This window comes from Protopterus annectens, chromosome 6.part0 (assembly GCF_019279795.1).
Source record: "Protopterus annectens isolate FY-2018-M chromosome 6.part0, PAN1.0, whole genome shotgun sequence".
Lineage (NCBI taxonomy): Eukaryota > Metazoa > Chordata > Ceratodontiformes > Protopteridae > Protopterus > Protopterus annectens.
The window spans coordinates 1538158426-1538176546 of record NC_056737.1 but is presented as its reverse complement, the minus strand read 5'-3'; the positions used below and the strand labels follow the sequence as shown (position 1 = coordinate 1538176546).

At 40.8% G+C, this 18121-nt stretch overlaps 1 protein-coding gene across 2 annotated transcripts in view; it reads right to left on the bottom strand.

Annotated features, from left to right (window-relative positions):
* The window catches only part of PRDM5 (PR/SET domain 5), a 2968604-nt gene that overhangs the window by 1087502 nt on the left and 1862981 nt on the right, over positions 1-18121 (bottom strand). For both annotated transcript variants that reach the window (XM_044074997.1, XM_044074998.1), the window contains one exon: positions 9931-10091. In XM_044074997.1, coding sequence (XP_043930932.1) covers positions 9931-10091 — 161 coding nt within the window. The remainder of the gene's footprint in view (positions 1-9930; positions 10092-18121) is intronic.

Genomic DNA, 18121 nt, shown 5'->3' with positions numbered 1-18121 from the left:
TAATTTTCACCTACAATCCCTCATATAGCTTCTTAATAAATCTTATATTTTTTTCACGAAATGCAAATGCTTCCATTGCCCTGCTCATAAAGTCCCAGCTTACTCTGTCAAATGCTTTCTCTGCATCAAGACCCACCAACAACAGTGATATTTTCTTACATTATGCTTCCCTCTGGATCATCAGTGTTCTGTTAATGCTGTCAAATGTTTGCCACCCCTCCACAAAGCCACACTGATCAATATGCATCAATTTTGGCATTACTTTTGTCATTCTTTCAGCCATTATAGACACAAACACTTTTTTAAAAACACCTTTATTGAATTATCACTTGTGACATAGGCAAATTTACATTTATACAAAAGAAATCAAACTTTATTAACAAATAAACATTTACAAGCATTATACTTCACATACATTGCTATATATCATATAATCTAAGCAACATTACATACACTATTCAATTCCTGTCCCTTTGTTAAACAAGAAATAGCTTTTTTAAACCATCACTTATGACATAAGCAATCATACATTTATATACATGAAAACAAATCACTCTGACACAATCCTAGTGGCAAGCATTTTACATCACAAACCATACACATTTTCAGTCAAACATTATGTAGCTCATTTAAGTCCTGCCTTCTTTTATACCTCATTCCTCCCCTGTATGTACTGTCCACACAATTCCCATTTTTTCCTGTGTAGTTTGTTCCTACTCTTTTCCAAAGGTCTCAATTCCAGTTGTTTTACCTCTGTTACCATATTCACTACTTCTAGTACAGTTGGTTTAGTTTTTGATTTCCATTTTCTAGCAATTGCTTTTTTGGCAGCCACCATAATTAGACACAGCAAGGCCTTACCATGCCTAGGCAATTCCGATTCTGAATTATAGCTCAGAAAACTTGTCTCCCTTGTCACACCAATTTACCCACCCAGCATCATAGACAGTGCATCCTACAGGGAATCCTTAAAGTCCGCCAATCCACTGCACTCCCAGAAAATATATTCCCAAGTACCTCTTTCTTCCCCATCATACCTCAAACAGGCAGTTTTCCATCTCTTTCAACTTGCTAGCTTAAAAGCCTGCGTTTGCGCTTCTTCCCCACCTTTCCTGTAACTAGTCTAGTCCAGGTACAGATTTGCTGTATCCAGGACTCTTTGTAAGCTTCTGAGCCCCCCAAGCCTTTCTGTGTTGGAGGGAAGCCTTCTAGCTTATCAGTGGGAGTGGTACGCATTAGGTAGCCTATCTACTACAAGAGGAGTGGTTCCTGGCCCAGAAATTGTAGCTACTGGCCGTTTGGGCAGTTTTTTCCCATCTCTTTCAGCTTTCTGGTTTAAAACCCGCACTTGCGCTTGTTTCCCACCTTTCCTGTTACTGGCCTAGTCCAGATACAGAGTTGCTGTATCCAGGACTGGTGGTAAGCCTCTGAGCCCCACAAGCCTTTCTGTGTTGGAGGGAAGCCTTCTAGCTCATCAGTGGGAGTGGTAAACAATAGGTAGCCTATCTACCACAAGAGGAGAGGTTCTGGCCCAGAAATTGTAGTTTACTGGCCGTTTGGGCATTTTTTTTCCATCTCTCTCAACTTTCTGTTTTTAAAGCCCGTGTTTGCGCTTGATCCCCACCTTTCTCGTAACTAGTCTAAGTCCAGGTACAGATTTGCTGTATCCAGGATTGTATGTAAGCTTCTGAGCCCCCCAAGCCTTTGCGTTGGGAGTGCAGCCTTCTAGCTTATCAGTGGGGGTGGTAAGTACTAGGTAGCCTGTCTACCACAAGAGGAGTGGTTCTTGGCCCATGAATTGTAGTTTATTGACCATTTGGGAAGTTGTCCATCTCTTTCAACTTTCTGGTTTAAAAGACCACATCTGGCTTGTTTCCCATCTTTCCTGTAACTAACCTACTGGAAAGCACTAGAAAGCCCTAAAATGATATAAGCCTTCTAGCTTAAAAGAGAGACTCTGGAGTGATTGAGTATCAGTTTTCTGTATTTTCTTGCTGTACTTAACTTAATCCGCCTAAACGCTGATTTTCCAGCACTTATTGTGACTTAAAAGCTTGTTTTTTTCACACACTGTACTTACTTGACTGCCTGCACTTTTAAAAAGTTGTTTTTTGTTTAAATAAATTGTTTAAATGTTGTAGGCTACACACTAAAGTGAAATAGCCTTTTCTGATCGCTTGTAGTCATTTAAAGCTGTTTTAAGTGTACTTTTTACTGTTTTTGCCTTATCTTTTCAAAAAAAAAATTCTTGTTTCCTGCCTTTCTAAGCTAGTATAGTCCAGTTTTCAGGCTAGTGCTGAATTCAGGGCTGTGTTACAAGTTTCTGAGTTATCCATACCTTACTTGGATAGAGGGAAGTTTCTCTGTTCACCTGTGAGAGAGGGGAACTTTGAGCAGCCATCTGTTCCTGGAGGAGTGGTTCCAGCCCAGAAGTTAGTAGTTTAAAAACCACGTTTGCACGGTTTTGTGTTTCGGGCAGCACTGGTTAGCTAGGGTCAAATTATTCCTGGCTCCACTAAGTCTCCTCTTCAGTTTTTCACTTGAAACTAGTCTAACTCTCAACCTAAGCACTTAAAAGGCATCCTACAGTCCAGTACTTGCTCAGACCTAATAGCAAGCACTAATATACCCCAACACTTGACTGCCCAGCAGGGCAAGGCTCTTTATCCACCCCTCACCAACAAAGCGACTAAGCAGCTCACCCTACTATTCAGGCATGACCAAAGGGCAACTTCAGGTGTACTCTCCAGTCCAGCTGGTGAATCTGGGTATCCTGAGGCAATGTTACAACTGCCTCATGTACACAGACAGCCCTCTCCTCCTACCACAAAACACTAACATATGAGAGAGATGTAATTATACAGTCAAACTGGAGGCTAAGGTCTCTCCACCCAAGACTGGAACAGACAGTCATGAGGAGAAGGTTAACACTTGCATCACACCTCCAGCCTCACACAGACCTACTAAACCAGCACTGGCAAAAAATACACATAAATACATGAAATCATACTCGGAGGATCTAAATAAAAACCTGCAAAAGCATCAGAGAGCTCCAAAGCAGACACAGACAAAATCTGCACCTCCCGTCACAAACCAGACAACACATAAAACACAAAATAAATGTACCGCACAATCACAGCCCTTAAGGCGAAATAACATACCTAATACACTAGTAATAGGTGACTCAACAGTCAGGCACACTGATGCCCCACTCACTAGGCTGGACAAGGAGAAGATTACTGTTAGCTGCCTATATATATATGTTATATGTACTAATGTCTATATGTATACATACATATATATATATATATATATATATATATATATATATATATATATACACATATACATATACATACATACATACACACACATGTAGATACAGACAGTTTTAACCGATTCTTTACCGAGACAATTCAAGCCCTAGCTAGCCAACTACCTCCTAGCTCCCCTAGCCTGGAAAGTACCAACCCTAGAAACCTATTCTCTTACAGCTTCCAACCAGTCGCCATGTCACTTATCCGTACCTTTATCAGAAAACTAAAACCCACCACACACTCTGCTGACCAACTTCCTGCTGAATACCTGCAAAAATCAGCTGATGCTACTGCTAATCCTGTATCAATACTTATCAATCGTACCATCGTAGAAGCTAAAATTCCCTTCCCACCATCTGGAAAATCTCTTATGTAATCCCACTTTATAAAGGAGGCAGCTCTACTGAATTCTCCAACTACAGGCCAATAGCTATACTCTCTCAACATGCAAAGATTATGGAAAAATGTATTCATAGACCATTCATGCATCACCTAGTCCAGAATCACCTCATGGCAGACACCCAGCATGGCTTCCGACCTCACCCAAGCACTACCTCAGCTCTACTAGCCTTCACCAACACCATAATCGTAACAACAATCATATTTCCTTAGCCCTCTTCCTGGATCTTTCCAAGGCATTCAATATGGTTGATCACCAACTTTTAATCCAGACCCTGCAAACATTCTGTCTAGATACTAAAGCCCTTCAATGGTTTAAATACTACCTGAGTAGTAGACAGCAGGCTGTTATTTGGCAGAACAAACTCTCTAACCTACTACCTAACACCCTTGGAGTACCACATGGCTCTATACTAGGGCCCCTGCTGTTCTCCATCTTCATTAACGACATGAATACTGTCATCCCAAAAGTCAGTTGTATCCAATACGCTGACGACTCTACCCTGATTTGCTCGGCCACATCCCCAACAGAGTTATGGTCAGCTACCCAAACCACCTTTAACACAATAGAAAACTGGCTTTCTGAACATTGTCTGATATTAAATCCCAAAAAACTAAAATGCTGTTATTTGCACCGACACAAAGGTCTACTGCTTTTAACTTTACCATAAATGCAAATGATGGCACAATAATCTCCCCTGACCCCTCTACTAAACTATTAGGTGTCATTATAAACAATAATATAAAATTCGACCTACATGTCAACCAATCGATCAAAACCATCAATAAAAAACTAGGGACACTTTACAGAATAAAAGCTTTCCTAACCCCTCCAGCCAAAATTGCCATAGCTCGATCTCAACTTCTTTCTACTCTTTTGTATGCATCCCCTCTACTCTCTAATTTAAACAAGACTGTCCTTAACAAACTCTCAATCTGTTATAACCACATAGCCAGGTTTGCCACTGGGTTGCCTTTTAGGACACATCATTGCATCAATCTAAACCAGCTTGGGTGGCTTGAACTACCCAGTTTAATCCAGTATAACCAATTGATTATGGCCCATAAAATCCTCTACAACCCAGACAATACCCCTGCACTTAAAAATCTTATCACCTTAGACTGCTGCGATCTTCTAACAGACTTCTTATTCAGATGTGCAAAACTGGCAACTCAGCCGGTGACTCTCTCTTCACAAACTCTGTAGGTAGATCTTGGAACTCTCTTCCAGCTGATATTATCTTACTTTCCTCTCTAGGTCAATTTAAAACTAGACTCAAACTAAACACCACCTGGGACTAAACTGGCTCTGTCATTGTATCAAGCCTGGTTAACTCTCCTCTAGAATGTCTAAAAGCTGTCAAGCAGCCTGCTCTGTAATTTAATCCAGACTTTCACTTGAGATTAACTCTAACCTGTGGAACTTGTTATCTTGTTTGCTTTTGTAATCACTGTAAATATTCCATTTGTAATTTGTAACATGTTATGTTGGATCTGTTTACCTTGGAGCTTTTCTCCCCGGGCCTCCGCTGAAAATGGACATCCATCCAGTCAGACTATCCCAGTCAACAAATGTAAAATAAAATAAAAAATATGTGTGTTTATGTACAAATGTTTCATATATATATATATATATATATATATATATATATATATATATATATATATGGGACTACTTCACATGACTGAATTTCATTTGACCGAGACCATAATACCAAATTTTCAAAATACTGAAAACTCATTTGACTGAATCTCATTATACTGAATTATAAGACATAGATATGATGTGGGTTTCCCTTGTCCTGTGACTCACTTGTGATAAAAAGAATTACTGTAACTATAGTGCAGATTGTCAGAATACCGATAGTCATGTAGAAAGTGGTGTTGTATTGTTTCTAAATGTGGGTACGTCTGTTTACATTTTTGTAGGAAGTATCTCAAGTAATATGGCAGATGTTTTGTACATTCCCAGCAGTAGTGGCATCGTGTAGATTACTGTAAGATAAGTAAAGGGTATATGGCCTTTTCCCCACTGTAGTGCGGTCCTGGAGTTCCTATATATAGTTAGGGGGTGGGGGGGCATAGCCCCCCACCTAGTTTGGTTTTGTATCGTACGGTTTCTGTTAAGAGGGTACATAAGTAGTTTTTAATTCTGGAAATAGTTAGTCACTGGTGTTGTAAGTGTGCATGTCTATGGTTTACATGTTAGTATTTTGGAATTTAGCATTGTATTTCAGTTTGAAAATTAGGTATTTTGGTCTCAGTCAAATGAAATTTCAGTCGTGAAGTAGCCCTATATATATATATAGATATATATATATATATATATAGATATATATATATATATATAGATATATATATATTAACACACACACCCAGACACAGACCCTAACTTTTTTCTTTTAGCTTGTCCTGGTACCAACCCTGAGGGCAAGTGGCTATATTCTCTCTTCTCAAATATTTCCTAAACTCACACACAGTTGCCAAGTCCTAATTACATCTCTGCCTTAGCAGCATAATTATTTTCTGAGTTCGGATAACCACGTTGGTCCTCCCCTTTAGCATCACAGTATTTCACACAGAGGTGACTCACTACCATCTGTTTTTGCTATATTACTATAGTAAATAATAAAATGCAGGACTAAATATTTACATTGTTATCTAACACTATACCTAGTACACTGATTATCAGCAAGACACATACTGACTTTGTACTTAGATGACTGAACAGCACCAATCATGATAAAACATGCAAACTATGTATGTACTACTGTTCCAATCACTGCCACTAAATGTGATTTGAGTAAATGTTCTTTGATTAATGCCTTTATTGTAACTTACATAGCTTTTTACATGGAAATGGAAAAGTATTTACTATGTGTTATTTATAGATCTGACAAGGCAAAAGAAGCAATACTGGCTTGAATCCTGTTTTCTTGCTTTTTTTTTTTTAATAACAATGCAAAGTTATCTTTAACATGGGGTCTATTTTAGCAAATTGTATGGCAATATAATTCCTGTACAACTAGTTTCCCCCCTTTTTTTTGGTTTGTTCTTCCTTAATTAAAGTGTTTACTACCCTTAAGGCTGGAAAAATACATTTTCTCGGTATTAGGTTTCAGATTTTTTTTTACATATAGACCCCTGGATTAATACAGTTCTTTCCACCAGTTATCCCATGCAGTCTTACTAAGTTTGTAATGAATGACTGAATGCATGCAGGAAGAAGAAAAAAGTAATCAGGATGATGTGAATAGGCCAGCATTGGGGGGTGACTAGGGATGGAAGGTGTAGTGTGTGTGTGTGTGGGTGGGTGTTGGGGGACAGTGAGCAGTAAGGGGGCCATGGAGCCCTTCACCTTGGATGACAGTTCACATAAGGCCATCCCAGATTGTAGGTGGGTTGGTCTGGATGCTGTCACTTCAGCAATTAAAAGGTCAGCATGTTCTAAGGTTTGTGTAAATCTGAAATATAGTAAGAAAGGCATCACTGTACAGTTTACAGCAGTGTAGAACACTCCAGTGCTTAGCTCTTTAACTTCAGATTGCTGCAGTTTATCCAGGCACTGTCTTCAAGTCTGTTAATATTTGCTCTAAAACTGATGTACATTCCGGAGTATTCTTCTGTTTTTTTCTAATACTCTGACACAATATAAATAAAGAACTTACAACTAGATAGTTAGTGTGACCCCCCAAAACAAAGAACAGATGTTGAGATTCTTGTCATCCCATACATGGTAGTACACTTTGGAAAAGGTATCCCATACTACAAGATACATATCTGACAACAATATCTTTAAGGTATCTGAAAAAGTATTGGCAAAATGGAACTGTTAGTGTGGTGTGACTTACCACCTTATCAGTTGTTACTGAAAACTGTATGTCACACACCTTTGTTAGGTATGTACCAAATTACAAATTACATGCAGTACTTTCATTTTAGTGGTACACATTTAATATGCAGTTCTTATGTTTTTATGATAGTAATTCCTTGTCAATCTTTTCAAACCTCTGGAGCTTATTATAAGTTTCATCAATCATGTTTTCATGCCGTATTCTTTCTTATCTCTCTCTCTCATAATACATATATCTGCAGTACATGTAGTACATGGATATGTCATGGTTATGGCCACTAACTATAATTATCAGTTAAACAGTAACAAGTTTTAAATGTAGCCTACTCTGTTACTTCCTTCTTTATATCTGCTGTTGGCATATATATATATATATATATGTGCACACATGGGTGTACTGGCTAATTTTGAAACCAAACAACTTCAACATCCTTAATGTTGACAAAAACAATTGACACTAAACAGCACATGTTCTGAGAAATAAAACTGGAGCATGCAACTAAATTTCAATGTTTGTTGCAGAGCTTGCCCCCTGCTTCCCCCACTACTTAAATATTCCAACTCCAAGATCACACAATATCAAGGTTGGGGAAAGAGCATATTCCCCAATACAGGTATTATAGTGATGTTGCACAACTGTTCATTAGCTATTCATTTGATCAAATTGTGTCGATAAAACAACTGTCATACAACAGAACGAGCCAACCGATGGTGCCAAATATAGACAGAGAAAGAGAAAGACAGGGAGACTGAGAGGGAATAATTAGCACCTTCCTCAGAGCCCACTACTCATTTAGTTGTAAACAAGAAAGGACATCATTGTTTGGGGAGGGGCTTGGGACAGTGCACATGACACTGACAGTTTCTGGTCCCCTTTGTGATTTAGTCTGAGAAACAAGCCACCACCAATACAATGCAGAACAACATTTTGGAAGGCATGACTTGCCATTACTTTTGCATTTAATTTCTCAGAGATGACATTTTGGCAGGTGACTTTTTTCTAATTTAAAAGTCAGTATTGCAGTGACAAGTGCTTGTGGTAAATATCTAAGCACAAGTGATAAAAATCACAAGTCTAACAAATTCCATTTAGCATTACCTGCAATTACATTCTTCGATAAATCTGTAGTAGCATGGTAAAAATATTACTGAGAACCATTTTTCTTCAATTTTTAATTGTTTCTGAAGCAAACCCTTGGAACACTGTTCATTCAAAACTTGTAACTGTAGGGTGATTCTGCTAGCTGCATACACTCTTATAACTGTCATGGTCAGGGCAGGTAGGAAGTTAAATGGAAATTACAGAGAAAGCTAGTTAGCTTTCTTCAGTTTAATGACCTTTCAGATGTACTTTAAATAAAAAGCATTCTACAGAGTATGGTTTACTGTTGCTCATGCTCAGCCTGTTTTCAACATGAAGTTTTTTTTTTTTTTTTGCTTCATAAATGGTCCTCAATATTTTTCGTTACAATATGAAATAATAATTAACCATTTAACCCCAGTCACTGTGATAACTGCAATGAACAAATCAGGATCTACAAGTGAAAAATCTGAACGTGATTTTATGTTATGCTGGGGAGAGATGACCAAATAGTGTTATTGGTATGACTGGAGGGGAGCATAAACCCCAAAGTGGGAACAGGAAAGAAAATGAAAAGAAACTAAAGAATGGAAAGAATGAATATCAAGATCTACAGGGTGGGCTGATGTGGGGGGTAAAGAAAAGGATCCCACACTGGTTAAAGTGCCTTGCCTGGATAGGAAAACAGGCACTAGAGAAATGGAAAAGCAGTAAGAGGGCGAGCAAGTTTGTTTGTCTTTCGGCTTTTCCCGGTAAGGGGTCGCCACAGCGGAACGCCGGTCCGCTAATGATTGGCAGTAGATTTTTACGAAACGCCGAGGTGCCAGCTCGACGCCCAACCTTCAACGAAGGCACCCCCATTTACGCACGCATGTCTTTCAAACGCTACCCAACCGCGGGGAGGACATGCAGAGTCCACACAGAGGGCGAGCGAGTATGACATCAAAATTCTACAAGTCCCAAGCAGTGCAGAGATGCACTGGATCTGGTGTGCACACTTATTTCTGAAACTCACTCGAATGTAAGCTCCAAAATATCATAGCAGAAAACAAACCTGATGTTACTTCAGTCACCGCATTCGTCATAGAAATGTAGCTTTTAATACTCTGCATGCCTTCCAAAGAAGGTTACTTGGAAGCAGCATGGCATACATATAAACGCAAGCCAGAAGACAACAGGAGGAATGCAATAAAGGATGGAGGTGGCAACCTTCCAATATATAGACACTACATAGTTTTTAGCCCTCGGCAACATTTTATTAGGATTTTAGCAGCACTTACCTTTTTATGACTCTTAAGCACAGATGGAGTCACAAAGGCTTTATCACAGAGATCACATTTGTACTTCTTATGTCCATCATGTACCACCTGGATGTGAACATTTAAGGTATCCTTCCTTTTGAAAGTGGCATCACAGTGATCACATTTGAATGTTCGCTCACCTGAAATTAAAATAAAAAGTATAATTACTTCTTCAAATAAAAATACACGCTAAAGAACACAGAATGTCATGAAAGGAAATTAATGGTCAGTCACAGCCTCAGTTTGACTATGACATAGTGTTCCGAAATTTAAATAATCTTTAAGAATTGTGTGGAATTATACTGGTTACAGATGTAGTAGATACACCTCTCAACCTCTCAGAACAAGAAATCTGGACAAAGCCATGAATAATGGGGGGACAAAAGCCCAAAAATAGAGACACTTTTTAAATATTGCTCTTATAAACTTAGAAAGTTGATAGAATAACATATTTTACATTAACATGAATTTTCTGAAGGATATGAAATATGAAAATCAAATGTATGTCATTATTTTCTGATTTCAGTCCTCAATGATTTGCCAGAAAACTACAATTTTTTTGTAAAATGCACCAAAAATACGAGTCAAAAATCAGACATTCTGCAAAAATTTGGACAGCTGACAGGTATGGTGCCAGCAGGTGCTTCGTGGTTTCATTAAATCCAAACTCAGTGAATACACCTTCAAATAAACATAAAGAATACAAAAAAAAAAAAAAACGCCCAAAATGTGTATTCTCATTTGGTAGTAGCCACCTCCACTGATATAAGTTCAATAACCAATGTTATGCTCCAAATAAATCTTTGTTATATAAAATGTTCATATACAATGATGTGTGAACATTATTTTGTAAAAAAAAAAAATGCAACAGTGTTCATATTCTAATGTTGTGCTAAATTGTTCAAATGAATAGAATTATGTTCCATACTGTTGAACACGTAACTTCAATTTTAACACAGATGATTAAGAATGTGAGCGCTTAACAAGCTGCTTATTGTGGTCTAGCAATTTAGTTCCTCAGCCGCCTATTTGCTGAATGTCTGTTTCTCAGCAAGCCACTTAACATCAATGCTCCTGAGTTGTCTGTGAAAAGGGACACTTGCATCTCATGGGCTTACCTTGTTAACAAATAAATAAAATAAAATAAAATATAATAAAATAAAATAAAATAAATGCATACACTGCATTTCAGTCTGCATGTTTCTTTCCTGAAGCATCAGAAACATAACTGTTGAACAAAGAGCGCAACAGTACAGTCAGGGACTAAACAAGAATTTATCAATGCCAGGTGTTGGTCTGCATAGCACTGGCAATATTGTAGTGGTGCAAAGGCAGAGAGTAATCTGTGGTGTATTTTGATTTACATTAGTTACTTAATATTATACAATGATGGCTCATCTGTATTCAGAAATGTGCACACTGACAGGACAGCCCAGTCAGCCTGACCTCTGTAAATCGAGCATATAACAAAAGAATAAAGTCTGGTCACTGAAGTACCATTGAGTGACCGGACGTTCTACTAAAGTATGCTGACAGACAGAGCAAAATAAATGAAAAATCAGGTATGTTCTCAAAAATAAACAGAAATGTACCAGATGTTCCTTCTATTTCTGCTGTGTCCCTTATAAAACAATCATCATATCATCAACCCCATTTTTCCCATTTTGTACATGGGCTCAGGGTGTCGTCTTAACTGTCACCATCTCTCTTGATCCAATGCCACACTCCTGCCTTCTTTCACACTCATGCTTGCCTGTCGCAGATCTTCTCCCACACAATCCATCACCTCTTTGCTGGATGCCCTCATTTCCTCTTACCTACTTCCTGTCTGTCCTAAATCTTCTTCACCAGATTGTATTCTGCTTTTCTGTACATATGCCCAAACCACAGTAATCTGTTCTCTTTGATCTCTCCTGGAATTGGAGCTAATTTGGCTTCTGCTCTTATGTCCTTATTTCTTTGATTGTCCAACAGTGTGCATCATGCCACCCATCTCAGGCACTTCACTTCCATCACCTCTAGCTTCCTCATCTGCTCTGCCTTTACCGCCCAGGTTTCTGTACCATACAGTAGCACTGGCCGCACCACTGTTTTGCACACCTTATTTTTCAGCTTACCTGACGTTCCGCTGTCATATACAACACTTAAGACTCGATGCCAGTTGGCTACAGCCCCTCATAAAATGTCAACAGAAAAAAACAGCAACGTTGATTGTCTTTTTCTCCATTGCTTCTCCTGCACTGCACTGATGCACTGTGAAAGTGTGGGGCTGCAAGTCCCATACGCATGCTCAGTACATCAGTAAAGAATAAATGCAGAGGAACATTTCAGCACTGTGAAAGTGTGGGGCTGCAAGTCCCATACGCATGCTCAGTACATCAGTAAAGAATAAATGCAGAGGAACACTTCAGCACTGTGAAAGTGTGGGGCTGCAAGTCCCATACGCATGCTCAGTACATCAGTAAAGAATAAATGCAGAGGAACATTTCAGCACTGTGAAAGTGTGGGGCTGCAAGTCCCATACGCATGCTCAGTACATCAGTAAAGAATAAATGCAGAGGAACATTTCAGCACTGTGAAAGTGTGGGGCTGCAAGTCCCATACGCATGCTCAGTACATCAGTAAAGAATAAATGCAGAGGAACATTTTAGCACTGTGAAAGTGTGCAGCTGCAAGTCCCATACGCATGCTCAGTACATCAGTAAAGAATAAATGCAGAGGAACACTTCAGCACTGTGAAAGTGAGGGGCTGCAAGTCCCATACACATGCTCAGTACATCAGTAAAGAATAAATGCAGAGGAACACTTCAGCACTGTGAAAGTGTGGGGCTGCAAGTCCCATACGCATGCTCAGTACATCAGTAAAGAATAAATGCAGAGGAACACTTCAGCACTGTGAAAGTGAGGGGCTGCAAGTCCCATACGCATGCTCAGTACATCAGTAAAGAATAAATGCAGAGGAACACTTCAGCACTGTGAAAGTGTGGGGCTGCAAGTCCCATACGCATGCTCAGTACATCAGTAAAGAATAAATGCAGAGGAACACTTCAGCACTGTGAAAGTGTGGGGCTGCAAGTCCCATACGCATGCTCAGTACATCAGTAAAGAATAAATGCAGAGGAGCACTTCAGCACTGTGAAAGTGAGGGGCTGCAAGTCCCATACGCATGCTCAGTACATCAGTAAAGAATAAATGCAGAGGAACATTTCAGCACTGTGAAAGTGTGGGGCTGCAAGTCCCATACGCATGCTCAGTACATCAGTAAAGAATAAATGCAGAGGAACATTTCAGCACTGTGAAAGTGTGGGGCTGCAAGTCCCATACGCATGCTCAGTACATCAGTAAAGAATAAATGCAGAGGAACACTTCAGCACTGTGAAAGTGTGGGGCTGCAAGTCCCATACGTATGCTCAGTACATCAGTAAAGAATAAATGTAGAGGAACATTTCAGCACTGTGAAAGTGTGGGGCTGCATGTCCCATGCATGCTCAGTACATCAGTAAAGAATAAATGCAGAGGAACATTTCAGCATTGTGAAAGTGTGGGGCTGCAAGTCCCATACGCATGCTCAGTACATCAGTAAAGAATAAATGCAGAGGAACATTTCAGCACTGTGAAAGTGTGGGGCTGCAAGTCCCATACGCATGCTCAGTACATCAGTAAAGAATAAATGCAGAGGAACACTTCAGCACTGTGAAAGTGTGGGGCTGCAAGTCCCATACGCATGCTCAGTACATCAGTAAAGAATAAATGCAGAGGAACACTTCAGCACTGTGAAAGTGTGGGGCTGCAAGTCCCATACGCATGCTGAGTACATCAGTAAAGAAGAAAGGCAGAGGAACACTTCAGCACTGTGAAAGTGTAGGGCTGCAAGTCCCATACGCATGCTCAGTACATCAGTAAAGAATAAATGCAGAGGAACATTTCAGCACTGTGAAAGTGCGGGGCTGCAAGTCCCATATGCATGCTCAGTACATCAGTAAAGAATAAATGCAGAGGAACACTTCAGCACTGTGAAAGTGTGGGGCTGCAAGTCCCATACGCATGCTCAGTACATCAGTAAAGAATAAATGCAGAGGAACATTTCAGCACTGTGAAAGTGTGGGGCTGCAAGTCCCATACGCATGCTCAGTACATCAGTAAAGAATAAATGCAGAGGAACACTTCAGCACTGTGAAAGTGTGGGGCTGCAAGTCCCATACGCATGCTCAGTACATCAGTAAAGAATAAATGCAGAGGAACACTTCAGCACTGTGAAAGTGTGGGGCTGCAAGTCCCATACGCATGCTCAGTACATCAGTAAAGAATAAATGCAGAGGAACATTTCAGCACTGTGAAAGTGTGGGGCTGCAAGTCCCATACGCATGCTCAGTACATCAGTAAAGAATAAATGCAGAGGAACACTTCAGCACTGTGAAAGTGTGGGGCTGCAAGTCCCATATGCATGCTCAGTACATCAGTAAAGAATAAATGCAGAGGAACATTTCAGCACTGTGAAAGTGTGGGGCTGCAAGTCCCATACGCATGCTCAGTACATCAGTAAAGAATAAATGCAGGGGAACACTTCAGCACTGTGAAAGTGTGGGGCTGCAAGTCCCATACGCATGCTCAGTACATCAGTAAAGAATAAATGCAGAGGAACACTTCAGCACTGTGAAAGTGTGGGGCTGCAAGTCCCATACGCATGCTCAGTACATCAGTAAAGAATAAATGCAGAGGAACACTTCAGCACTGTGAAAGTGTGGGGCTGCATGTCCCATACGCATGCTCAGTACATCAGTAAAGAATAAATGCAGAGGAACATTTCAGCATTGTAAAAGTGTGGGGCTGCAAGTCCCATACGCATGCTCAGTACATCAGTAAAGAATAAGTGCAGAGGAACATTTCAGCACTGTGAAAGTGTGGGGCTGCAAGTCCCATACGCATGCTCAGTACATCAGTAAAGAATAAATGCAGAGGAACACTTCAGCACTGTGAAAGTGTGGGGCTGCAAGTCCCATACGCATGCTCAGTACATCAGTAAAGAATAAATGCAGAGGAACACTTCAGCACTGTGAAAGTGTGGGGCTGCAAGTCCCATACGCATGCTCAGTACATCAGTAAAGAATAAATGCAGAGGAACACTTCAGCACTGTGAAAGTGTGGGGCTGCAAGTCCCATACGCATGCTCAGTACATCAGTAAAGAATAAATGCAGAGGAACATTTCAGCACTGTGAAAGTGTGGGGCTGCAAGTCCCATATGCATGCTCAGTACATCAGTAAAGAATAAATGCAGAGGAACACTTCAGCACTGTGAAAGTGTGGGGCTGCAAGTCCCATACGCATGCTCAGTACAGCAGTAAAGAATAAATGCAGAGGAACATTTCAGCACTGTGAAAGTGTGGGGCTGCAAGTCCCATATGCATGCTCAGTACATCAGTAAAGAATAAATGCAGAGGAACACTTCAGCACTGTGAAAGTGTGGGGCTGCAAGTCCCATACGCATGCTCAGTACATCAGTAAAGAATAAATGCAGAGGAACACTTCAGCACTGTGAAAGTGTGGGGCTGCAAGTCCCATACGCATGCTCAGTACATCAGTAAAGAATAAATGCAGAGGAACATTTCAGCACTGTGAAAGTGTGGGGCTGCAAGTCCCATACGCATGCTCAGTACATCAGTAAAGAATAAATGCAGAGGAACATTTCAGCACTGTGAAAGTGTGGGGCTGCAAGTCCCATACGCATGCTCAGTACATCAGTAAAGAATAAATGCAGAGGAACATTTTAGCACTGTGAAAGTGTGGGGCTGCAAGTCCCATACGCATGCTCAGTACATCAGTAAAGAATAAATGCAGAGGAACACTTCAGCACTGTGAAAGTGTGGGGCTGCAAGTCCCATACGCATGCTCAGTACATCAGTAAAGAATAAATGCAGAGGAACACTTCAGCACTGTGAAAGTGTGGGGCTGCAAGCCCCATACGCATGCTCAGTACATCAGTAAAGAACAAATGCAGAGGAACACTTCAGCACTGTGAAAGTGTGGGGCTGCAAGTCCCATACGCATGCTCAGTACATCAGTAAAGAATAAATGCAGAGGAACATTTCAGCACTGTGAAAGTGTGGGGCTGCAAGTCCCATACGCATGCTCAGTACATCAGTAAAGAATAAATGCAGAGGAACATTTCAGCAATGTGAAAGTGTGGGGCTGCAAGTCCCATACGCATGCTCAGTACATCAGTAAAGAATAAATGCAGAGGAACACTTCAGCACTGTGAAAGTGTGGGGCTGCAAGTCCCATACGTATGCTCAGTACATCAGTAAAGAATAAATGTAGAGGAACATTTCAGCACTGTGAAAGTGTGGGGCTGCATGTCCCATGCGCATGCTCAGTACATCAGTAAAGAATAAATGCAGAGGAACATTTCAGCATTGTGAAAGTGTGGGGCTGCAAGTCCCATACGCATGCTCAGTACATCAGTAAAGAATAAATGCAGAGGAACATTTCAGCACTGTGAAAGTGTGGGGCTGCAAGTCCCATACGCATGCTCAGTACATCAGTAAAGAATAAATGCAGAGGAACACTTCAGCACTGTGAAAGTGTGGGGCTGCAAGTCCCATACGCATGCTCAGTACATCAGTAAAGAATAAATGCAGAGGAACACTTCAGCACTGTGAAAGTGTGGGGCTGCAAGTCCCATACGCATGCTGAGTACATCAGTAAAGAATAAATGCAGAGGAACACTTCAGCACTGTGAAGGTGTGGGGCTGCAATTCCCATACGCATGCTCAGTACATCAGTAAAGAATAAATGCAGAGGAACATTTCAGCACTGTGAAAGTGTGGGGCTGCAAGTCCCATATGCATGCTCAGTACATCAGTAAAGAATAAATGCAGAGGAACACTTCAGCACTGTGAAATTGTGGGGCTGCAAGTCCAATACGCATGCTCAGTACATCAGTAAAGAATAAATGCAGAGGAACATTTCAGCACTGTGAAAGTGTGGGGCTGCAAGTCCCATATGCATGCTCAGTACATCAGTAAAGAATAAATGCAGAGGAACACTTCAGCACTGTGAAAGTGTGGGGCTGCAAGTCCCATACACATGCTCAGTACATCAATAAAGAATAAATGCAGAGGAACACTTCAGCACTGTGAAAGTGTGGGGATGCAAGTCCCATACGCATGCTCAGTACATCAGTAAAGAATAAATGCAGAGGAACATTTCAGCACTGTGAAAGTGTGGGGCTGCAAGTCCCATACGCATGCTCAGTACATCAGTAAAGAATAAATGCAGAGGAACATTTCAGCACTGTGAAAGTGTGGGGCTGCAAGTCCCATACGCATGCTCAGTACATCAGTAAAGAATAAATGCAGAGGAACATTTTAGCACTGTGAAAGTGTGGGGCTGCAAGTCCCATACGCATGCTCAGTACATCAGTAAAGAATAAATGCAGAGGAACACTTCAGCACTGTGAAAGTGTGGGGCTGCAAGTCCCATACGCATGCTCAGTACATCAGTAAAGAATAAATGCAGAGGAACACTTCAGCACTGTGAAAGTGTGGGGCTGCAAGTCCCATACGCATGCTCAGTACATCAGTAAAGAATAAATGCAGAGGAACATTTCAGCACTGTGAAAGTATGGGGCTGCAAGTCCCATACGCATGCTCAGTACATCAGTAAAGAATAAATGGAGAGGAACATTTCAGCACTGTGAAAGTGTGGGGCTGCAAGTCCCATACGCATGCTCAGTACATCAGTAAAGAATAAATGCAGAGGAACACTTCAGCACTGTGAAAGTGTGGGGCTGCAAGTCCCATACGCATGCTCAGTACATCAGTAAAGAATAAATGCAGAGGAACACTTCAGCACTGTGAAAGTGTGGGGCTGCAAGTCCCATACGCATGCTCAGTACATCAGTAAAGAATAAATGCAGAGGAACACTTCAGCACTGTGAAAGTGTGGGGCTGCAAGTCCCATACGCATGCTCAGTACATCAGTAAAGAATAAATGCAGAGGAACACTTCAGCACTGTGAAAGTGTGGGGCTGCAAGTCCCATACGCATGCTCAGTACATCAGTAAAGAATAAATGCAGAGGAACACTTCAGCACTGTGAAAGTGTGGGGATGCAAGTCCCATACGCATGCTCAGTACATCAGTAAAGAATAAATGCAGAGGAACACTTCAGC